At 57.3% G+C, this 24,650-nt stretch overlaps 1 protein-coding gene across 11 annotated transcripts in view; it reads right to left on the bottom strand.

Moving 5' to 3' along the window:
• BCOR (BCL6 corepressor) overlaps positions 1-24,650 on the bottom strand; it is a 114,058-nt gene that overhangs the window by 18,494 nt on the left and 70,914 nt on the right. For 8 of the 11 annotated variants that reach the window (XM_053202242.1, XM_053202243.1, XM_053202244.1 and 5 more), the window contains 3 exons: positions 5,859-5,984; positions 4,420-4,498; positions 561-3,407 (listed from right to left, as the gene is read on the bottom strand). In XM_053202242.1, coding sequence (XP_053058217.1) covers positions 561-3,407; positions 4,420-4,498; positions 5,859-5,944 — 3,012 coding nt within the window. In that variant the 5' untranslated portion in view covers positions 5,945-5,984. Of the gene's footprint in view, positions 1-560; positions 3,408-4,419; positions 4,499-5,858; positions 5,985-17,882; positions 18,413-23,590; positions 23,742-23,928; positions 24,378-24,650 lie in introns of those variants that run through there. The other 3 variants (XM_053202241.1, XM_053202245.1, XM_053202246.1) reach the window with 3 other exon arrangements.

A 24,650-nucleotide genomic window follows, 5' to 3' on the forward strand; every position in this document is an offset into this window, starting at 1 on the left:
TTAATGAAAAGTAAAATATCTTAAGGAAATGCCTATACAACATCTATCATTCGCTAGCAAGTTAAACACATACTCTATCCCTTTAAGCGAGTTTTTTTTTTTTTTTTTTTTTTTTGTGAGAGAAATCGCACGAATCCCACAGACATGCGGCTGTTCTACACCTCCACCAAGTCTCACATAAGGCATTCTCAGCGGCTACAGGTACTATTTGTTAACGTACAGTAATGGCAGAGAATTCAAAGCAACTGATAGGCAAACATCATGCAGTCTTTCGATATCCTTTGCAACAATTACCACTTCTGTTAGGAGCAGCTGAGTGGCGTTCCCTTAATATCATCTACAGAATAACTTCAAGTATCCAGACACGCGAACCTCCTAAGAGCTACCGCTCACGTCCCCTTACTGGACACATTTCATACATTTACATTTACCATAAGCTCCATTAACCAAATCTGCCTGGCGTCCTGCCCTACCACACTCCCCCAATCCTCTTTCCACATTAAAAAAAAAAGAACTGACAACTGGTAGAGTTCCTGAGATTCGGGTGGGGGGGCGCTCACCTGCAGGGCCCGCTGCTCCCGGCTGAGCTGGCTGGAATCTGCATACAGTTCGGTAGTGACACACTTGAATCGGTCACCCACGTAACCGGCGGAGTTGGCGATCCTCTTTGCCAGCTTCGACGGCTTCGGTTTCAGAACTTTGCCATCGTTCGATTCCGCCTCATCGGCTCCATCTTTGGTATAGGTGGGGGCGACGTCCACACTCGGTGGGGCACTGCCCACGCAAAATGGTTTGGGATCCTCTTGGGTTTTACCGAAAGTCACAGCAGGGCCATCGCTCCCCAGAGTCGGCTCCAGGAAGGGAGTCGCCACCGGCATCCCCAGGTTCTCCTTGTTGGTCCCCGCTGGAACGTTCTCCTTGCTCAGGCTGAAGACTGACTGGCCCGGGGCCTGTTTGAACGCGTAAGCTTCGTGGAAATCGCTGATGCGCCCCAACTCCTCTCTCAGGGCGATGAAATCGCGGTGTGGCTGCAGGGCCGGGTCGGCCGGGGGCTTGGCGGGCTCGGCGCTCTGGCCCACGCTCTCCACCGCGAAGCCCGGTTTGGACCCGTTGGCGTCAGTTTTGGCCTCTGGCTCTTCGCGGAGAAGGTCTACGTAGACAAGCTTGTCGCTCTTGACGACCGTCTTCCCTTGACTCCAGCCGGGGCTCGGCTTTAGGCTCTTGTCGGCGGCGGGGACGTCCGGGTGTAACTTCGTGCCGCTAGCTTCCAGCATCTCGGAAAACCGGTTCCGGAGCGTCGGGTCCTCATAGCGGGCTCTCTCGTGGGAGCGGGACCTCCTCTCTGGCTTCTCGTCTTTCGTGATCTCGATGGGCGTGTGAGGTATCAACATGGGATGCACCATGCCCAACCCCAGTGCGTCCTGGTAGGTGACAAACTCCGGCCGGCCTGTGGGCAGCCCGTAGGGCAGTCCGGGCTTTGGGGCAAGGTGCCCAGGAAAGAGACTGCCGTTGGGCAACAAAACCGGGTGGGGGTAGACGGGTCCCTTGCCGTGTAAGGAGAGGGGACTGATAGCAATGCCCTCGGGCGCTGGGTAAGGGAGGTAACTCCTGGGGTAGGGGATCGGTGGGGACCTGAAAGCCTCACTTGGAGACAGAAATATCGAGCTCGGCGGGAGGCCATTCTCGTTCGCTTTGAAGCTCGGCTCCGGGTTGCTGGCTTTGGCACCCTTGCTGCCGGTGCTGCCACCGTGCTTGGCCGGCGTGCTCGGGGGCTGGCCCACGTGCTGAATGACGGACGGCGTGGTGTCCATGGAGCTCCTGCTGGTCTTGCAGCCGTCTGCGGTGGCATTTGGCGCTGGCGACGCAGAGGCTGGGCGGCCCGCGCTCGATACCGACCCTGCGACGTTAGCGACCACGGCGTCGGTGCCGCCCATGCGGGGACACGATGAACTCCGCTGCTGTGGTATGGCCCAGTCCAAGGCCTTGTTTTTCGGCGGCACGTTTTTGCCATTGTTCTCGTCGTTAGGGCTCGGCCCGGGCACCACCCAGGACGAGGGAGCCGTGCTAATGATTTCAGATCTATAGATAGCACAGCCGCTTCCGGGAGGAGATAATGTTTCTTTCGGAATCTCGCTTCCGGACAGCACTAGGCCGCTTCCAGCTCTGCTGTGCACGAGGACCGTGGGAGCCATCTTTTTCATGTGGTCAGCTTTGGAAGCATCGACATCTACCACTTTAGCAGACAAGTCGAGGGGCTTATCGGTGACGTCTTTGGTAACCGTCTGCTTCTCCAACAGAGGCGGCGAGCCCCCGTCTTTTCTGTCTTGACCTGCTGTTTTCCGGGGGTGCCCGGGAACCGGCTGGGCACTGTCGGCCCCTTCCGGAGTCTTAGGATACTTGCCGTTGGAGAGCCTGGCCGAGGGGAACTCACTGCTGACCGTCATGTATGGCTTTGACAGGGTGACGGACGGTGACGTGGAGATCCTGGCGTAGTGCTTGTGAAATTCGGAGTAGGAGTCTGCAGTGGGCTGGGGGGGCAGGTGGACGCGGGGTGAAGGCCGGGGCGAGGGGGGCAACAGGAGGGCTGTGTCCCCAGGCAGGCCACTGGTGACCGCCTTGGCGGAGGGCACCCTAGGCTGTTTACTGTTCTGGATGTGGGGATAGGCGTGGGAATCGACGGGGTTCCCGGGACTGACGCCCATCTTCCAGGGCAGGCTTTTGTCTGCGCAGTGGACCAGAGGTGGGATGGCCGGGGAGGCCGAAGGCGTCGAGAGCCTCATGGGCGAAGCCAGGGACGACGGGATGTGGGGACTGACGTAGTGAGGCGGCGGCAGGTAGAGAAAGCGCTCCCCGTTGGTGCAGACCGGAGAATACAGCGGCTGGGCCAAGCTGTAGGACTGCTGAGGTAGCAAGGCCTTGTACATGTTCAGTGAATACTTATTTGGCGAGTCAAGGAACGGGTAGATGGCTGGAGTGGCCCCCTCCATGTAGGGATTGACCCAGGGCAGCCGCAGGTAACTAGCACCATTGATGTTGAGAGGGCTCTGTTTGTCGCTGGCAGGCCTGTCCAAGCCCAGTGTTTCGGCTGTGGGCACGGCACTTTTTTGTATTCCGGGTGGTGTCTTGTATATAGCACTGAAGCCGTTTGGGGGCTTTCCCGAGACGGTGGAAGCCTCCACGGTCTCGGGGGTGTTCGGTTTGAACGGCATTTCTGGATTTCTCTCAGAAGAGAACCCGAGACCACCTAGCGTGCTCGCGGCAGCCTCCCGACCTTTCTCGGAGCCCAGTCCGCACAAGCTAGAGTAGACGATGTTGCCGGGGACGCGAAGCCCTTCCCGGATCAGGCCAGTGCGGTCCATGCTCAGTGCTGCCAGGCCATCGATCCTATGACCAGTAGTGGCATCCACCTTTACGGAAGAACAACACGGGTGTGACTCGAGACGAGCATTCAAAGCGGCAGGGCCCATCCCGAAGAGAAACCGCCATCTAGCTCAATGTGCCATCAGCCTTGCCGTCTGAGCAGAAAGGGTTAAAAAGACAGGTCCCACGGGGCCTGCGACCCCCTGCCCACTTCTCCAAAGGCCTTTGCCGCCCGCCCGCCTTCTCACCTCAGTTCAACTAGTATCCTGAAAGCCTGTAAAAGGTTGATCCCTTTAGACTTGGGGCCCATACATTAAATTCAGTCATCTATTAACTCTGGAAAATTCACCTTCTCAGCAAAAATTCTCTGCGGCTACAGAGAGGACCCCAGCTCCAGTCCTCTTAGCGCCGCCCCCCATGGGGTACCGACCTGAGCCTCCCAGGCCTGTTAGGTTGGGGACGGGGGGCGGTGCTTACCGGGTTGGGGTTGTGTGTGGTTTTTTTTTTTTTTTTTTTTTTTTGGCTGGACGCAGGGAAGCATTATGATTTAACATAACAAGAAAACAATCTTCAGTGGGACAGCAGGGAAGGAGGACTTTGGCGGTCTCATTTCTAAATCAATAAAGAGGCCATGGGTCAAACTGTGGTTGTGTCTTTTGACTTCCTCTCCCTGCTGTCTGAAGACGGTTCTGTGTTTCATATTTTACTGGAAAAGCAAACCCTAAGGGTCTCCTTGGAGGCTGGAAATTTATCCAGCTCCAGGGAGCACTGATGTGGCACGCAGCTTATCGAAGAAAGGGAGGCACGCATCCCACCAGTCACTACACGGCTCGGACATAAGTGGCCAGCGTGCCAAGAGGAGTTCAAGGGCCAAGAAGGCGAGCGGAGAAGAGCTTGGGTGAGGGCCTGAGGAGGGCACATTCTACTCAGCCCTGCCCTGAAACAGCCCCGCCCCGCCCCCCCCCCAAAAGCCCTTTAATGGCATGCAAATTAATGCACGATTGATTACAGATCACTGATATTCAGATAGCCCGTCAACAGAAGCCATTAATCTCTTACCACGTTGTGGTTCAAGGGATTCTCTTCCCTTAGTTCCAGTCTGGCCTTTGAAGCGTCACCATCATTTACAGGAATTTTCCTATTTGAAAGGACACACCAACTTCGTGAAAACATTCCTTGCTTAACGCATCTTTCCGTACGTAGATGGCCCCAGGAGAGACCGGCTTCTAGTAAGCTCCATTTTTCAAACCGCCCTCACAAAAACATTCCTCACCAACGGCCCGCACTGAAAGTTGTCCCCAAATGGTGATTCAACTGGGCTGGGAGAAAGAAAACAAAGGAAAGGCAGGGCGCAACGGGGACGTGAAGTCACAAATACGTCCCCAAGGTGGAGGACGCAGAAATTAAGATCTTGCGCGACGCCTTCTCCCAAGAGGCCAAGTAGGCTGTGCGAGCCGACCCTTCCAGGTTCTACCTGAGGGCAGACGTTAGGGAGTCCAATGGCCAAACGCCAAAGTGGAAAGACACACAAGGCCGGAGTCTCCCGGCTGGCCGCATCCATCACTTCTGCGTTCCTCATGAAGGCAGGCTTTCGAAAAGTTTTCCCCAAACAAAGTTTAGGGACCCTGTTCTACAACACCGGTTTCCATGGTGATAATGAAGCCATATTTGACTGCCTTTATCAAAATGACGGGGGGGGGGGGGGGGGGACACACACGAATATCATACAAATGCCAGCTGCTCTAGGCTCCCGAGAAAGCCGCACACCTGTGCCAGGCTGCTGCGGCTGCCCTGGGACTTGTTATCAGACGGCATCGATAAAGAAAGCGCTCAGTGCCAACTTGCAACTCCCCAGGATGAAATCGCTGACAAGCAGCAGCGGATACCCCGAACAGCAGCTTCAATCATCTACCGCTTAGCCGCCCCTACCCCACGCTCCAAAATTACGGATTAGAAAGCGTTAAGAGAGCTGTCGGGGGATTGAGACCAGGAGCCGAGGGCCTCACTGAACACCCAGCAGAGGACACCGAGAGACCCTGGGCTTAAAGGAAGTGAGGGGTGGCTATCTCCCCATTTATTACTGAGCAAACTATTTGTTTTAAAAGCACATCGAATGCCGATCCACCTGGGCCCACACTCCTGACATTTAGAGTTAAAGCAGCATATAGACTGGGATTAATTCTCCTTCATAAATATGAAATAATAAATTAAGGACGAAAGTGCACTGAAAGGCCGCTTTAGGGGCTAATCTTTTAAAGGGCGGCAATGCTTCGCTGAGCCGGGTTGCCTGTTAAAACTGTAAATCAAGGGCCGCCGGCTAGGCGGGAGATCTTTCTCCCCCCACCCCTTTTGCGCCCACTCTGGCTTTGAGAAGGTGAGGGGGGCTTCCGCATGGGCCCTGCTCAGGAGCTTGGGGGGAGGGGGAGGGGGGAGGGGGGAGGGGGGAGGGGGGGCACCCACCCTCTCTCCCCGGGCCCCAGCCGGACAGGCCCACTCACCTGTCTTCGTTGATCCCACACATGCGGACCCTCTCGCTGTTCATCCAGCTGTGAACGTTCCCATACAGGGGGGTTGCTGAAAGCATGTCGTCTTCTTGGATGGCAGCTTTTCTTCAAGCGTCTAGTCTGTTAAAAAAAAAAAAAAAAAAAAAAAAATTCCAGGAGGTTGACTAAAGAAGAGCCAAAGAAGGAACCGGAGAGGCTGTCTTTCCAAGCAATTCATACAGAGCGCAGACTCAGGAGGGCACGTCGTACTCGATGTCCTACGGACGTCCAGGACGGATGGGGCACACCTGGCCCAGAGGGTCCCGGGCTGACCGCACGCAACTCCCTGGCGGGCGGGGAGGGGTCCAGGTGCCGCACACATCACCACCACCCCTGGCCGCCTCGGCCTGCCCGCTGGCCTCCCTTCTCCTTTCCCAGCCTTCGGGAACGCACTTGGCAGTGCAGTATCTGGATGGAGGGTTAAAAAGAGTCGGTGGGCTGGTGAATCATCCCACCCGGCCCTAGATTAGATTAAGCGCCGAACCCGGGTGGTTTGGCCTGGGAGCTGCAGAGGGAGGCGGTTGAGTAATTCAATGACGCCTGCTCACTGGGGACAAGAAATCATTAGCGAGTGCAGAAGTCTTAGCAGCCCAGGCTGCCGGGCTGTGAGCCACTGGCACACTGGGAGCGGGCAAAAGGCACCCATTTTCCACCCACGGGGAGGGGGAGGCTGCCCAGGCAGCGGAGGGGAGAGCACCTCTCCCCGCCGTGCCTTACCTTCTCTGCCCACCACCCCCACCCACATCACATTCTAGTTTGCTGCATGAGTGAAGGGTCAGGACAAGCTGCATTTTATTAACAGGATTATCACGGCGCGTGATTTATCCTCGTGCAGGATTTTAATTGCTCTTTGGAGGTTGAGCCGTTTCTTTTGACTGCGCTTCAGCCCATATCCTGCTGTTAAATGCTGGGTTAATAAGTAGGGGAGCCTTTAATGCCTGGGACCGATGGCCCTCGGCAATCTCCCCCCCCCCCCCAACCCCCTCACAAACACATCGTCATCCCCCTTGTCCGGGCCGGGCCATGGCATCCTTACGTGGGACCCAAATCTGAGTGTGGAAACACTGGTGTGCAGATCGTCGGGGGAACTTTTCTTTCTCCTCCCTCACACACCCACCCACACAGTTTCCGAAAGCCCAAATGTTCCCTAACTCGACACATTTCCTTTGTTAGCAGGGAAAAATATGCAAATGCTCGCTTTTACACTTGAGCACAAGGAGCAGACTGCCAGGTCGGCTGGGCTGGAGGCACCGGGTCCGGGGACTCTTTTGGAGAGTAACTGAGGGTAGAGGTGGGGGAGGCACCTGGGAGACCAGACTCCAAGAGCCAGGGCTAGGCTAGCCCTCGGCATTTCTTTGTCCTAACTAGGCCTTTTGTCCACCAGTATCCCCGTCGGCCCCCTATACATGGAACACCGTCTGTTAATCAAGAGCCACACACACAGACACCAGGGCTCAGAGTTGGAGCTCAACAATGAGGCTGGAGGAGGAGGAGGAAGAGGAGGAGGAGGAAGAGGAGGAGGAGGGGAGGAGGAGGCAGAAATGTGCAGTTGTAGCAGGCCTGGTGGGATTCCGAGCGCACGACTTGCCTAGGAAGTGTCTCTTTCTCGAGACAGAGGCGTTTCCAATGGGCTAGCTGCGGTGCCCCAAAAAGACAAACTGGGGTCCTAAAGAAGGTTCTGTCGGGGCTTGTGGGCTTGTCTCCCTTCTTACAGACATACAGATCATGTTGGGGGTCGTCCGCCCCTAGTGCAGGGATGACCACAAGGCACATTCAAGGGACTGTCCCCTCCCTAACCCCTGCCGCCCCTTCTAACAAAAGGAAGACATTCTGGGTGGCCCGGCCGTCTCAGATCATCCTATTTTGTCTCCCCCTCACCCCAGGGCCAGTGACCCCTTTCCCTTGAAAGGGGTTTTCTTGAGAAGGGGAGGCCTGCGCTGATCGGAAAGGTGAATGAGATTTAGAGACACCTGGGGCCATTGGGTGCTTTCAGAGCTGTTCGCCCCTCTCCAGGGTTCGTCCTGTGGGGCTTTCAACATTAACGCCGCACACTTAAATGACACCGGGCGTCAGAACGAAGTGGCTTCGCGTGCACGGGGTCAGATGGAGTGCTGGGGGTGGGGGGCAGAGGGACGAGGCTGAACACTGAAGATACAAGGCAGGGGGAGGTACATTGTTGGATCCTGCTGACTACACACACACACACACACACACACACACACACACACACACAATCTTTAGCTGCCCCATGAACTTTTTGTGAACTGTTTAAAAGTGGAGGTCTGTTGAACAAACAGCGGCGCCACTGCCAGCCATAATTTCATTGCAACAAGCTAAAGACTTTTAACTCTTCGGGTTCCTGACCAAACACCGAGCCAAGTGGGAAGGGCCAGGGAACAAGGGCCCTGCCTGGCAGGAGGCCCTTCTCCAAGGTGACAGCCCAAATCCCCAGCAGGAACATTGTAGGCAGAGGCCATGTTGCGCCCACCCTGCGGCGACTGAAGGCTGGGGACCCCCCCTCCCCCACCTCTCTGGGGATGCAGAACCAAGGGGACGTTGGGGGAAGAAACACAAAGAGACTGAGAGGCGGAGATGCAGCGATGCTCATCCCATGCTCCACTTCTAGAAGGGGCTGTTGAAATAGTTGGGGTCTTTTTTTTTTTTTAACTCTGAGAGAAAGTGCTTCAAAACTGACTTCGCTGACCCTTGGGCCACGGTGGAGAGGACAAATAATGTGCTTTAGATGACAAACAGGAGCAGGCACTTTGCTGCCGCGAGACAGGCTCTATTTCTCCGTGTGCTCCCCACCCCCCTTCTTCTGCGTGCAGGCCGGAAGCGCCAGGATGCGTGAAGTCACTCCACAAGAGCACTTTACAGGCATCAACCTGTTTCCCTGTGAGCTGCTAAGTTACACCTTGGCTGTGGGGTTTAACCCTTTTTTCCAGGAGTGGAGAGAAGGGGGCCGAGGACGCAGGATAGGGGTGGAGAGGGAAGGGGAAGGTGGGCCGAGAGAAAAGGTCCGACGGGGAGACCGAGCAGTGGCTGGTTTCTAAAGAAAAGACCCAGGAATTGGATTGGAGTGGGTGCCCACCGGCACACCCAATTCCGGGGAGAGACCTGGCTTGCAAAACGCGCGCGCGCGCACACGCACACACCCCCTGCGACACAGCCTCCAGCTCTTGGACTGGAAGTGACTGGAGGCACAAGAGACCTTGTGCCTCCCCCTCCCCCACCCCAGGACAGACCAGGGCGGTTATATGCTCTGGAAGCCAAGGGTGATGGTGCGAGTACGAGGCTTGGCTTGGTCCCTGGGGTCACAGGGACCAAAATTAAGAGCTGGCGTCCCTGACAAGGGACACTGCCAAGCCTCAGACCAGACAGGAGAGGCACACAGGCCCCCGAGAGGCACCCATCACCTCCACCATTTGACCCATTCGTGCCGTGAGAGCTGCTGGTCTTTCTTGAAAGGCGATTTACCCTGGCAGACAGCAAACAGCAGGTTGAAAAGAGAAGGAACAGTGACCCTGAGAGGCTGGGAGGAGCCAGGGGAGGGAAGGCAGCACCAGATTGCTCCTGGCACCCCTCTTTTTTCTCCACCGGGCTCCTCCTGGCACCAGGCCACTTTTACTGCCTCCACCCTTGAAGCGGTGATCGGTTCAAGTCTGCACGTCACACGTGTCAAGTTCACCGACAAAATGGAAAGCATCGCCAGCAAACCACCCCAACTCTCACGTGGCACGCAAGCATGAGTGGTGCCCCTTCCTAGGGTCTCTCTCACTTGGCACCCCTCTCCTCCACCAGGCAGTTTTCTGGCCAGTGGCCAAGAAGGCCTGGGCAGGTTTGTGGGGGGCTTCTGGCTCAGGAGGCTGAGCTGGCAGCAGGGAGACCAGCCGGTGTGCAGCGTGGGCTGGAGACCTGTTGGGGGGAAAGGGCCTCCCTCACGTCATAGCTGGTTCTCTGGGCAAAACATGCAAGAACGCGGTGACCACAGCCGGGATCCCAGCGCCCACCCTCATCCACAGGGTGTCCCTGGGCAGGTGGCCGAACCTCTTCAACCTTGGTCCCCTCATCTGTAAATATCTGGCACCGTGTTTTCCAGAGGATTAAACTGCACGGTGGACTTGAGTCTTGCCCGGCAATAGCGGAGTATAGGCGGCGTTTAACCCCATTAAACAGCATCTGACTCCACGAGGCACACTGTGGAACAAGCCCAGAATGGCTGCAGAGTTTCTCTGTGGCAGTGGGAAGGCTGAGGCAAGGACACAGAGGGGGCCAGGCCAGGGAGGGGTGACCTTCAGCAGAGTTGTGTGGATTTCATCAAAGCCCAAAGCGAACCCCGCGGGAGCCCTTCCTGGGGCCGTTCCAAGAGCAGACTGAGTCACGCCCAGCGGCACTTGTCTCCCGGTGTCAAGGAAGGGAGGGGCGAAGAAGTTCCTATTTTAGGATGGGGGGAGGGGGGCTGTGTGGGGGTAGAAGATGTGAGGGAAAAGCTCTCCCGGATGTGCACTGTTGGGGGCGGGTCCTCCTGGGCCCCTTTCCAGGGGCGGGTAGCAGCGGGGAGAGGGGGACCCCAAGACAGCCCCCTTCTCCCCCCCCCCTCCGCCCCGCGTCGGGACAGGGCTTCCAGAGATGGGTCTGAGGTTGGTGGCTGGCTCTGCCCTCCCGCCCTCCGAGGGTGTTGGAGGGGTGGGGAGGAGCGATCCAGCTTGCCCAGGCGCCGTCTCTTGGCACACTTCAAGCCACGGCCATTGCCTCCGGGGGCGTCCCCACCCACGCCCCAAGTTTTGCATTAGTAACAGACTGAGCTGCGGAGCAGGAGGGGAGAGGGAGCGACGAGGATGGGAAACTCGCGCGGCCCTGACCTTTCGAGCAACCAGAACCTTCCCTGCCTCCTCCCGGGGCGCCTGGGTCAGAGCAGAGAGCCACTCGGGTCTGTCGGGGGGTGAACTTGGCCCTCGGCTGCGGCGGCTAGGGCGAGCGGGGGAAGGGCGCCCCCTCCCCTGCCTCAGCCCCGAGCGCGATCGGTCGGCAACAAAGGGATTTTCTCTCCCACCACACACACCCGTGCTGCTCCGGGCTCGCCCGCCCCTCCTCGCCGCTCCTCCGCCGAGGTCCCCGCGTGGGGCCGCACCACGGCACACACACCCACACCCTCGCGACGCGCCCCCGCCCCGCCTTCCAGGAACTCGGGCTCTCTCCGGGAGGCGGCCCGACCTCCGCAATCCCCAGTCCCCCCGACCCCGGTTAACCCCTCGGGCCCTGCGGCCCCGCGCGCTCCTCTGGGGTTTCCCCCTCCCAAGGCCCCCGCCGCTGAACCTCTGACGAAAAAGAACTTTGGGTGGGCGCACGCAGAACCCAGGAGATGCTCCGAGCCCGGCCGGGGAACGCGCACCGCACACCCTCTCCTGGCCGTCGTCCTGGGCTCCTTCCGGAGCAGACAGGCGTGTTATCCTCCGAGGACATGCTCCGCCCCCCCCCCCCCCCGCCCCGACCCCATGCAAGCCAAATGTAGCCAACTGTGAAGTGGGAAGGGGTTCGGGTAGGGGGAGGCCCCTGCAAAGGATCCACGGGGAGAGGCGCTGCCAAACCGGGGGTGGGCCCCCCACCATGCACCCACACCCACCCCCACCTGGCACAGCCGTGGGGCGGGCTCTGCAGTTGGACCAACGTGGGACACTCCCCTTCTCCCCTGACACCGCTGCCCCCTTGTCCCTTTCACTTTCTTTCACGGTGATGCCACACACCACCACGTGGGCAAGAGAGGGCCCATTTGGAAGCTGGTGTCCCTGGACAGGACTGCGCCCAGGACAGGAAAGCTAGGTTGGATGCGATTAATCACCCTTACTTCCCCCTCCCCCCAACCCCACACCCCCTTGGGAGTGTGCACAACCTGGGGGCAAATCCAGAATAAACGAGCCATGTCACAACTCCAGAGGGGGTGTCACTGCACTGCAATCCCTACCAGGGTTTTGTAGGAATGAAACACACTTAATGCTCCCCACCCCACCCCAAGGAAAAAGCTATACCATAAGGCTATTAACAACAGCTATCATGAGTACACAGGAAGCACAAAGGAACTTTTTACGCATAAAAGATGCATAATACATTGGGTCCTGTGATCTGCACCCGGGTTCCTTGCTGATTGTGCGCTGCCTGGGAGTTCTGGGAGGGCCGGGGATGAGGGTCAGGAGGAGAGGGGTGCCCACTTTCTTTACAAGGAACAAAAGAAACCCCATGCCTGCTACTCGATCCTGGAACTCGGAACACCCCAAACAAAGCTGTGGAACAACTACGGTGGAGATGGGGGCCCATGAATTTTTGTAGCTGTTCAGAGCTTAATTACTCCTCCTTGATCCGTGGGACTAGACACGACACCGCCAAGGTTAAAATGCCCCGAACAGCACCGAGCAGATGTGAGCGAGCTGGCAGACGCACAAATGAGGCCTGCCTCCAAGCACGATAACAAGTGACTAATACATTGCATATCGTTGAAAGAAAATTATTTTTCTCTAATTTGCATTTGCTTGAGGAAAAAAAAAAAAAGCCAACCAGAGTCCCTCTTCACAAGCACGAGTCTAATCCTGGAAATACAGCCCGGCTGCTTTAAGAGAGCTGGAAGGAGGGAAAGACTGCCAGTGTTTTGGCGTTACAGGCTTGTTTATCTTTCCGCCTTTCCTCCAAGGCGAAACTCGTTTTGCAAGCAACATTCCTACAGAAAATGGCACACGTCATAAAAAGAGACCAATTTATAGAACTGGCACCGAAGTTCATGTATCACTCCAGAAGCATCTCCCAGCTCCCCACTGGGGAACCCAACTGGATAGAGAAGTCCACGTTGAAACTCGGAGAGGGTAGCCCTGGGGGGCTGGGGGCAATGAACTCAATTTGCAGATATCCTGGAGGCTGTACTCTCAGGGACCAAAGTCACAGAGAAGGACAAGATATGGAATTAAATCAGCTCTGGATGATCCTCCAAACCCTAGAGGCTAGGGCTGTGAAGGCTCCAACCTTGGGATGGGGAGGGAAGCGATTCCGACACCCAGTTTGCCCCAGGACTGCCCAGAGGCAGGCCCACCTTTCTGGCCATCCTGAACCCGCCTGCTTGGGCCAGCCATGCATCTCCAGGAGTGGCCAAGGCGATGACTGCCGCCACCAACTGCTCTCCCGTCCACCCCGGCGCCTCCCCGCCTCCCCGCCTCCCCGCAGTGTCTGGCCAGCGACCAGGAACTCAGAGAAGGCCTGTGGCTGGTAGACATCTAGTCGATTAAGTCACAGAGTGGGCGGCGCTGTGGGCACACCTCAGGACCCGCACGGTTGCGTCCTGCAGCTGAAGGCGAACGTGCTCTTGAAAATGGGAAGGCTAGGATGTCTGGGTAGCTCAGTAGGTTAAGGGACCGACTTCGGCTGAGGTCATGATCTCACGGGTCCGTGGGCTCGAGTCCCGCGCCCAGCTCTGTGCTGACAGCTTGGAGCCTGGAGCCTGTTTCAGATTCTGGGTCTCCCTCTCTCTCTCCCCCTCTCCCACCCGCACTCTGTTCCTCTCTCTCAAAAATAAACATTAAAAAAATTAAAAAACAAAAAGAAAATGGGAAGGCTAAGGGGTGTGGGCGATCAAAAGCCAAACCGTACCCCTGCCCCCCAATACACCCCCCCCTTTTGGGTCCTGAACCTACATGCCTGTCTCTCCAACTTGTCTGAGTACCGGAGCCATTTCAGAGCAGGAACAAGGACCATCAGAGCCTCTGCAACTTCCAGAAAGCCTTCAGTTGTGAATACATTGTTTCCAACAAGCTTGCTTAAGGGTTCAAAGTTCCTTTCCCAAATCTTGAAAACCCTGCCTGCAAAAGCACCTGAGGACCCAGGTCCACAGATCCTGGCCAAACCCCTCCCGACTGGGTGACACTCAGGACCCTGTGGGCCTTCTCTGCGTGACAAGCTCCCTAAATCACAACACACACACATCCCGCACCTCCATCCCAATTCCGGGAGCCCCAAAGGTGTGTGTCGGGGACCCGCGGCGGGGAGGGGGGGCAGCGCACGGTGCTGCTGAGTCTCGCTCGCACCCGAGGACGCTCCGGCCGGAGAGCGGCGGCCACCTCTGCGGCTCTCCGCGGGCCTGCATAGTGCACGCTTTGTGTAAGTGCCGAGGAGGCGCAGCGCTGCTCGTGCACCAACAGCTGTCACATTATTTGCACTCGCTGTAAACAGCCTTCACATTCCCCCCTTACCACATAGTTAAAGCCAGACTAACAATCCACAGTTAGAGATCAAACCAACAACAGCAGCATTGTGTCTGCCTCCGCTGCCTTCGCACCAAGCCCAGCAGCTGGCAGGTTTCTCCGGAACAAGGGGACCCCCCTCTTCCCCCACCCCGCCAGGCTCCAGCCAAGGCTGGCCAAGGCAGCGTGCGTTTGTCGCCGCTGATTGTGAAAGCAAAAAGAGCACAGCCATTTCGCAGGGATTTCTGTGTGGTTTATCAGCCCTCTCCCAGAGTTTTCTCCTCCCTCCCGGTGGCTTGGGGAGGTGCCCCTCCCCCACTTCCTCAGCTGGGAATAAAGGTTGTTCAGGCTCCCAGGGTCGGTTTCTGTGCTCAGCAAAGCGTGGGCTGGCCTGCCCCCGGGCCGGGCTTGGGGTCGGGGCAGGGAGGCCTGCGAGCTCTCCGGGCCTCTGCACTTCCCGCGGCCCGCGCGGCCCCACTGCCTCCCGTGCTTCGAAAATTGTCCAACTCCCTGAATACTTACTGGCCGCCCCACTGATCAAAATGTCTCCTTTATGATTTTTGGTTAAGTCGAACATTTCCATAATCGTCATTATTAGCGCAAATTACACGCCTAATCGGTCCTTAAATAGATTTTAATTAAATAATCATACAAGGCTCATTTTATGACTTAAGAAAGGCATTACTTTTCGTTATAAACTTTCCACCAGGATATAGACTAACGATACCAGACAAATACTTATTCTTTGAAAATCACCAGTAACTGATGGGCAGAGTATCACAAAATGATACTGTTTCACCTTCTGGAATCCAAGCAGAGACCAGACATAGCCACATCTGCGCAACTTTCCTCCTGAGAAGGGGAGGGGGGGGTTTCCCCTGCACAGCATTACTTTTGTTGTCTTCTCTTTCAGGCCAGTGGAAACAACCCCCCAAAGCCACTTTCCCTTACCCATCTGAAGAGATTTCTCCAGCTGGACGTCTCTCTTAGAGACCACTCCTCCCCCCCCCCCCCCCAATCCATCCGCTTTCCACCCTTTGGTCGGCTCTCAGCCTTGGTGCAAAGCAGGCAGGCCGTGCTTGTTAAATGCTGTGTAAAATGCTGTTAATAAAATAATAAATACAAAGGATGGAGGCTGCTGGTTCCACGGGTGTTTTGACTGGAAATGCCTTGGCACTTGTCATGTGTTTATGGGAGGGCAGACAACTCCAGGATTTACATAGTTTGGACATTTCTGTACTTCATTTATTCTGTCCTAAATGACGTAGGCCTAGAGCTATTTCAAGTTTGCATTTGTACAGAACTGTTAAGTGCCTAAGAGCTTCTCCAATTAGACCAAGTTTTAAATCAGACCCAAAGCTGGACTGTCCCTACACTCTGACTCGCCCCTCTGCCCCTGCTGCGGGAGAAAACAAACACTCTCAACAGCAACCCCCTGTCCCTGCTCTCCCCACCTTCACCCCTTCTGGGGGGCATCCGGGGCAAAGGTTAAGGTGTCTTCAGATTACAGGCATGGCCCTGGCTACCCAGTGTGGAAATCATGGCTGTGACGCGCACCCTGGCCACACTCTACCTCTAAAATAGTGAGCTGAGATGCGGGGGGAAACTGCTGGCCTGGTAAAACCCACTGTTCACAAAACAATGTCAGCAAAGGCTGGAAGGCATTCTTTAGAGAGGGACCAGGGATTCGTGCCTACTGAAGCTCTTTCAGCACAAAGGCTTTTAGGGGAAGAAGGGAAAAAGAGGGAGGGGGGGGGGAGGAGGAGAGAAAGGGAGGGCTCCTGTTTCAGAGCAAGCATCCCCTGAGAGTCAAGAACCAAGTGTAGCTTCAATCAAACGCTGACTTCCCCTCTGGGAGTCGAGTAGGAAACCTGATCACAGTAGCTTACTACCGGCCTGGATCCATACAGGTCTGGTTTTCTTCTCATGCTGGTAATTTTTTAAAATACATATCGATATATATAAAAAAAAAAAAAAAAAAAAAAGAAGCAATCCCTGGCAGACTTTATTGAAAACCACACTGAGACCTCGTAACATCCGGACTTAATCCCTATCAAACAAACCACAGCACCTCTGGCCTCTGCAGCAGGCCACCCCCTCACCTCTTCCAACCAGGTCTCTCCCCTCCAGCCACTGGCTGGCTGTTCTCTCTCCTGTGAAAGAGAAGGACGGGAAGGCTTGCCAAAGAGCACCTAGATACCAGGTTCTGGAATCAATTCCTAACCATATAATGATCCCACTTAGGGGCAAAGAACTGCAACAAAAGAGGAACCCACGGAGGCAGGCCAGAGGAATATCCTTGGGAGGGGAATTTAAACCTGCATCCTTGGTCCCTGGACACTGGCTTGAGCAGGTCTCTGGGGCGCGCAGGGGCAGCAGGGAAGAGTAGCAGCCTATAGGAACAAGACCAGTCATTCAAAGCAATCCCTAATCCTCGGGGCCTACTATGTGCCAGGCAGTCTTCTTTGATCCTAAAGGTGGATAATTATTCCCAGTCTTACAAATGAAGAAACTTACTGAGGCTCAGAGGCCATAAATAACTTGCCCCCAAGGTCACACAGCTAGTAAAAATGGGCCACGGTCAAACTCAGTCCTGGAGTTGCGGAGAGGAGCCAATTATTGGTTTAATTGTACCATTTGAAATCCCCAAGAACTTCGGAAAGCTTCCTTGGCCCTTGTACTCGAGTACACGGGGAAAGCGTTTAACACCTTTGCGACTCAGGCCACAAGGAGACTGGAACCCAGTTTCTCCTACACCCAGGAATCTCTTGGCCCAGTTGAAGTCTTTCCCAATTTCCCGACTCCCCCCACACCTCCCTACACTGGAGGAGCCCAGAATAGGCAGGGGGTAGGGGGGTCGCTCCTCCCAGATCTCTGCAAAAAAAGCGCTGACTCCTGGTACTAGAACTGGGCCCACCACCATAGTTGCCACATAAAGCAATAAATCACATTATCTAGATAGAGCAAGAGCCCTTTGGAAACAGTGCCTACACCTACCTTTCCCAGGGTTTTAAGGTAAAACCTCAGGGACCAAAGTGGGATGGGGGAGGAAATTAAAAGGGAAGTGGCTTGCAAGAGGCGGAGCCCTACTGGACTTCCCCCCCCCACCCCCCCGGGGGGGGGCGGGTCCCCACAAAAAGCCCAAGCCCGCGGACGAGCTGGGGACTGGTTGATCTTTCATTTTCCCAACTTCTCATCCCAGAAGCGGGGGTGGGAGCCTAACATCCCCACCCCACCCCTTCCCCAATTTCCAGATCTGCTCCAGGCTTTCAGATGCTCCGGGAACTCCCCACACCCGACGACACAGGCTCCACAGCCTCTAAGGCCGAGGGCCATCTCCTGCTCCGCTTCGGGGCGACCGGGAAGGACAGGGGGACCGGACAGCCGGCTGCCCCTGCGGGCTTCCCGACCCCGGACCGGTTTCTCCTCCAAGAGGCCGAGGCTCCGGATGTGCGAAATGGCTCCAGGGGCGACTGGGCGGGCAAGGGCCTCGGCAGCGGGAGGGATCGAGGCAATGGCGGCGCCGGGTCCTCACCCCGCTAGCCAGCCGAACACGCCCCCGCCGCCCGGCGGCCCCTGGCTCCCTGCCAGTGGCTTTCTCTCTCTCTCTCTTTTAAACTTTTCGGCGTTGGCGACTGGGACAGGGTTTCTAGCCTCCGCCCTGTCCCGGCCCCCTAACTCGGTGCAGGTCCGTCCAACCCCCGGGAAGGCGACCCCCGCCCCGGCACCACCGACGCCTTCCCCCCACACCTAGAGCCACCTGGAGCGGGCGGCTTCCCGAAGCGATCGGCATCCGGTAGAGCCTGAGACTACTGCGACCGCTGCGACCGGGGAGGAACTCCCGCAGCCTCCAACGGTCCGGGCCTGGCCGCTGCGCGTGCAGTGCGCTCCACACCCGCTCGCTCTCGGAAAGAACTTCTGCAGGGGGGAGGGGAGGGGAGGGAGTGGGGCGGGCAGGCCTGTGGGTTTGTTGTTGTTGTTGTTTTTTTAAACTCTCCAGTTGCAAGAGTTTTGGGTGTCCCTGGCACGACAGCCAGCGCTCGGGTAGAACAATAGAAATGGGGGCTTGCCGGAAATGGTGCAGGAAGACCCCCCCATAACCCTATAAACCTCTCCTCCCCTTGCCATTTACTGTTGGCATTAAAAGACCCCAGTGCCTTCAATGCAATGGTGCCTGGTTTATAACTTTTCCCCGCTGGGTCCCCATACCCTAAACAAGTCCCCCTCCTCACATTATGAAATCGTAAGGGCAAAGATCGCTCCCAAATCTGTGACCTCTGGGAGCTCTTTGCGACTTTCACCTGCTCCCTCCCGGCACCCCAACCTGACTCACCCCCTCCCCCCAGTAGTTTCTCTGGTTTGCACCTAGACAATAAATTTAGTTTAATTTAGCTTCCGGTCTTTAATTTTAGCAGGTCTCCTTTTTGCATGCAAATCAATATGGCAATTACCATCTAAAAGCTCGCCCAGCCCCGGGTCAATGTAAATTGATCATTGTCCGCCTTCCACAAAATAACACCGGGAGTCTGTGGTGCATAATGAGATTATACTGGAAACTGTCTTTTAGATCACAAATTATATTTTATGCTGTCAGGATCTTCTAGCGGACTTCCCCGCTAGTCTAATCACAGGGAGCCGAGCCCGTGGGTGCGGAGGGGCAAGGGTTGGCTTGGGGACACATGGCTCTAAAAAAATAACCAAGTGAGGGACCCCCCATTTCCGAGACCCTCGGCTGGAGACCGGCACAGATGAGCTTGTGCTGGGAAAGGGGGCCTTCTACAGAAATATCGCGGAAAAGCATCGTTCATTAATCCCCATCCAACACAAAGTCAGATACCCCTGCCGGAGGAACACGTTGTAGACAACCAGCAAAAGCCGTCGGGCCGGGCTGGTGGTCGGGGGAAGTCTCGGGCCAAGTGCTGCAGATGAAAGCGGCTTGGCTACCATCGGGGTTGCCTGAGGAGGCCATCTACTCCTGCCCCGGCAGCCTCTCAACGGCGGCGCCGCCACCTAGGCCCCAGCAGCGCAACCAGCTTTTGCAAACAGACGGAATCCCGCGGGCCGTACACACTGGCAAAGCAGCTGGGGCGGGCCGTGGCGGGCCGTGGCCGGCCTCGGCCTCCCCTCCCCGAACCGTGTGAGCGGGCGGCCGAGGCCTCCAAGCAAGGATAAGGTCCTTTCTCGCCGAGAGCACCACTCTCCCGCCCCTCTGCGGCCCCCAGGGCACGGGTGTGACCCTGGGGCCTAACAAAGGGCCTTCAGAGTTCCTTTCGGCCCCGGGCGGGCGGGGGAGGGGTGGGGCCAGTGGAGAAGGGGTGGGGCTCGCCGGCCGAAGTGGACCCTCGAGGTCCCCCACCCCGCCTCGCCGCGCCCCGCGCCCTCGAGGAAACCGCCTAGGTGGCATTGTCAGGGCTGCCGGGCGCTCCAGAAGGCCGTCCTGGAGTTCGGGAGGCACTGCGGCCTGCAAGCCTCCCGCCCAGCCCGCGGCCCAGCCCTGCCCCGCCCGACCCGGCGCGGGCTCCACCCGAGTGCGGTCTTCCCAATAAAAGCTGGAATTCCCGGCTGGGCTCAGACAAAGAGGGACCGCGGCAAATCGACGCCGCGGGCAAACCAAACCCTAGCCTAGTTTACGTGCGCGTCTGGGGTCACACAGGCGCCTGCTAATCCACCCTTACACAGGCCGTCCCCGCAAGGTCTCCTCCAGGAGAGGGGGGGAAAAAAAAAAAAAACAAAACCTAAAGCATGCCAATATGAAAGCCTACCTCCCCTTTATTCCTCCCGGAGGCCGAACTTCGCACTTCTTTCGGTCCACCAGGCTCAGAGCCACATTAGCAGACAGGACTTCAGAGCAGTGCCACCACCCATTCCTCCTGACCCAGAGCTGAAAGCTACTCCTCTTTTTTCCTCCACCTTCCATCCACTCAAGGTCAAGAACACAAAACCTCTTAGAAATCCTCCTACCTGCTCAACACACGCCCTCTCCCCTGCTCCAGAAGCGAAGAAACTATAACCAAAAGTGATAGTAGTAAGTGAGGGCCATCCACCCTAAAGCTAGGCCACTTTGCCCTCAGTTTCCTTCCAGCCAAACGACTCGCGGTTTCCCTGTGAATGAGTGCAGGAAGGCGGTGGTGCGGCCCACACTTGGGTGCCCACGGAGCTCCTGCCCGGCAGGAAAGTCCACAGTCAGGCAGGGAGGCGTTTTTGTCATTCAGCCTGTGTATCTAAGCACGGATGTATGCATATGAATGCTTTTTGTGTTTCCAAGTGACCCTCTTCACACCTTTAAATGGGCTTTTGTCTCTGGAACGCACTGACAGAAATTCTGCCCCAGTTTCCAGCTCAACAGAGTCTGGGATTTTCTCTTAGGATATCACTATAGGTGTCTGTATTTGCATACCCGTGTTTACATTCCTCTCGGCCAGTTCTTTATCTCTTCTGTATCTCTTGTTCCATGTGGGCATCGGAGCCCAAGTGTCTTGATTTGTCTCAGCACTTGTCATACAGGCGCACATCTTAATCTGAGCATTCCTGTCTAGCTCCTACACCTCCCCACTACGTACAATTCTTGCTTTGCCAGTAATGTGGCCCATTCCCAGGCTTACACCAATATGGGTTTGCAGTTTAAATGGAACTAGGGGATCCCCTGGACCACAAACCCTACAAGGAAGAGGGTGGGGAAGGAGGCAGAGGTGTGCTAACTAATGACTCATTTATACACAGGGTAACCCACCCACCAATTTCAACCTCTAGAAAGAACTAGACCACTGTCTGCAAAGTTATGTTACATCTTCAGATGGATTCAATATCGACCCCATGTATGTGTATATGAATGATCGATCTTGTACACATCGCTATCCAACTCCTGTTCAGAGGCTGTCTCCTTGCACATATCTGATCCTAACTACCCACAAGTTCATGGTTAAGGGTGCATCTATTTATACAGACAACCCAAGGACCTCTATGCTGTGTCCAACGCATACCTGGACACACGGGGCCTGACATTTCAGCCTCAGGTCTCAGGTCTGCAGCAGTCTTGGTCAGAGGCCCCACCCCACTACAGCTCAGGGCCGACCTTCCTATTACTGGATGTCTGCATGAATTCTCTCTGGGAAACGCTGAGGTCTATATCTGCATTTCCCAAACTCAGTTCCTTAAGTGAGGGTGCCCGCTATGTGTGTTCACACCTCATTCCCTCTGAGAAGTCCTGGGTCAAATTAGATCATCCAGCAGCTACGTGTGGTTCGTCCAAGAATCGAGTCCAATGCACCAGGATGTGAGCGTGCGTGCACAGAAGAGAAAGGAAAACCCTAGGCCCAGACTCCCGCCCCGCCCCCTCTCCCCCCCCCCGGGGGGGTGCTACTCTGCCTCCAGGAATTTCTACTAGGATCTTTGCCCCCACACCCCCATTACACTCCGTTGCCTTTAAAGGGTTAAGAGAAATCCTCACAGCCTTCCCTCCACCCAGCTCGCAGAGCCCGCAGGCTTGCTCGCTCACTCGCTGCTCACGGGAGTCTGCCGCCGCCTCCGCGGCCCGCCCCCCCCCCTTTCCCGTCCTTCAGCCGGGAGGGAGCCTGCATGCCTGTCTAGACCGATCTATCACAGGCACACCAACAACACCCGCGAGAGCGCGGAGACCCTGCCCAGGTCCCCCTGCTCGCACGGTTCCCGGCGGGCAGAACCCGAGGAGCGTGACCGCGCCTGCGGGGTGGGGGTGGGAGCCTACCCGCGCGGGCCGCCCCGAGCGCACCGCGGGTTCTCGCCGGCCCTGGCCCCGGCCCCCGGCGCTCCCGCCAGCCCGGCTGCCGGGGCAGTCACAGCTCTGCGCGCTGGGCAGTCCTATTTTTATCTTGTCTAATCCCAAACTGGGCGGAGAGCACAGGCGTCGTGCTTAGAGAACAAGAGATAGGCGAGGGAGGCGGGGAGGAGCAGCCAGGCAGCGACGCGAGCAGGAGCGAGTTAAAGACACAGTCGAGGCGACCGAGAGCAGGAAGAAAGAGCGGGCTGCGCGGGCCTCGCGGCGCTGCACGCAAAGCGCAGCCCGGCGAAGTTCCACACTCGCCTCTCCGCCACCCCTCGCTGCTAGTCCCTCCCCACTTCCCAGCGGCGCTCTCCGAAGCCCGGGCCGCGGGGGCCCTGGCCTGTGTGGGAGGCAGAGGCCCGGCCGGCCCTGCAAAGGGTTGGGGAGAATCGCTAATGAGCTGTGCGGCCCATTGATCCGGAGAACACTTCCTAATTAACTCTCAGTCACCTACTGGTGACAGCGCCTCAAAGGACAGCGCTGGGGCCGTGCGAGCCCCAGCCCCGACCTGCCCGCCAAGCGCCTGGCGCCCGAACCCCGCGCGTTCCCCTAACTACCCCAGGTTCTGGGTGAGTGGCGGCGGATACCCGCACACTGAAGGCCAGCCTCCCATTAAACCTGGACGGCATATTAATCACCGCCATCTCACCTCCCCCCCTTCCTCCACGCGGTGAAATCATGCCCCAAATAAACACGAGAACCAACACTGCAAAGCCCAGACCAGATAACAGGTCGGGGGTGGAGTGGGAAGGGTCGAGAAGCAAACGTATTCTCCAAGTGCCCACGTACAGAAGTCTCCGAGGCCGACAATTAAAATGCCTTCCACACAAGCAATTTCGCTAGCAAAACCGAATCCAACACCTCGTAAGGATTGATTTCGGCCCGCGGTGTCCGTTTCCAGGGCCACAGGAAGTGTCAGATGGCTAGAAATACCCAACTCTGTCTGCGTTCGCCACCCACTACCTTCTGGGGTGGGCCATTTCCTCCCTGTTTTCACTTCCAGGCCAATTTTAAGGATTTTTCGACAAGAGGCTACCCCTGGCACCAAATACCACCACCCCTCCCCTCCCCTTCTCTCCAAAAAAAATTAAAAAAAAAAAAAAAGAAAGAAAGAAAAAGAAAAAAGAAAAGAAAAAACCCCAGCTAAAACCATAAGCTGTCTGGTCTAGACACAGAGAGGCTGTGAGAATACCTATTTGAAGCGCGCTGGTTTCTTTTTAAGGTTTGTTTTTAAATACACATAACCCTCCCCCTTCCTTCGCTCTGCAATTCCCCCAACCCCCACCCTTCAGACGCCGGCGGCGCGCGCCCTCGCGCGCAGGCACTCACAGCCTCTAGCTGGAGATCGCGGACTTTCTGGAAAAGATTCATTAACAGCAAATTAAGCCTCGCCTGGCCTCGGCCTACACGCGGCCAGACTCCGCCGTCTCAGGGACCCGAGGAAGTGCCCACTCGAAAGTGCGAGCGGCGGGAAGCCCGCCGGGACCACGCGTGCCTTGAGCCGCCCTACTCCGCTCACGGCGCCCCAGGGCTTGCTTGGTAAACAGCAGGCGCACGTCGCCGCCGCCCCGAGCCCCCGAGTTGGCAGAGGCTCTGCAGCGCAGCGGCCCGCCTGCTCCGAGCGCGGGCCCCGCGGCGCGGCGGCGCCTTGCCCGCCTCGCCCTCCCCACCTCGGCCGAGGATCGCGCCCGGGTGCGCAAGTTCCTCTTCGCCCTCAGCCTCTGCGCCGCACGCCCTCCGAGTGGGACCAACTTCCTCCGGCCGCAGACACGCACACGCCCAACCAGCTTCCCCACCAGACCCCCAGCAGCCGGGTGGAGGGCCCAGGTCTCACCCCCCCCCTCACCGCCCGCACCCTCCCTTCCCGCCGCCGCCCCCGCACATTCTACCCCCGCCCCGGGGGGCTCACAACTTAAAACCTACTAGGCAACGTCGGGGAGGGCGTGGGGGTGGGAGGGAACCGCAGATTATAATTTCAGAAGAACATTTTAAAAACAAAGCGTCTGACCTGGCGGGCGGGCAGGCCGACGGGCCGAGTCGGAACCCCTAGCACAGCTCGATTTCCTAGTAGTTTCTTCTTTTTTTTTTTTTTTAAATCCACGTGATTCGCGCTTTGGGGCAAGCCAAGAAAAAACCCGGGACTCCCCTCCCGACTTGCGCGGCGGCGGCAGCAGGTCGAGCTCGGCTCGGCCCGGGGCGCCCGCCACACACCCTCGCGCACGCACACGCCGTCGTTCCACTAGGAGGAACGACCGTCCCCTGGAGAGGCGAGGCGAGGCGGCGGCGGCTGGGGGTTTTTACAGTTCTTTCCCGAGTCGAAAAAGAAAGCAGACGGGAACCCGCCGCCCTCCCCTTCCTGCTCGCGAGCTAACGCCGAGCCGAGCTTCCCAGCTTCCAGCCCAGCTGCCCCCCCTCCCGCGCCCGACTCGCGGCGCTCCGCGGCGACCGCGCTCCCGCGCACAGACACACACAGGCTGCAAACTTCCACTCGGCGAACTCCCTGCTCTCCTCCCAGCCCCCCGGGAGGCGGCAGGCCCCCCGCCGCGCCCCTCCCTCCCCGAAGCCCACGCGGGGCCGCTTAGGCTGGCTGCATTTTTAATAACTTACAGCTAGGAGATAAAAACGAAAGCGAGCCAAGCAGCCAAAGGGAAGCGCAAGGCGAAAGCTTCGAGCTCCGCGGGGTACGCGAGAGTCGGAGGAGCAACCCGCTGCGGGCGGGGGCCCCGAGGG

This window comes from Acinonyx jubatus, chromosome X, assembly GCF_027475565.1.
Source record: "Acinonyx jubatus isolate Ajub_Pintada_27869175 chromosome X, VMU_Ajub_asm_v1.0, whole genome shotgun sequence".
Classification (NCBI taxonomy): domain Eukaryota; kingdom Metazoa; phylum Chordata; class Mammalia; order Carnivora; family Felidae; genus Acinonyx; species Acinonyx jubatus.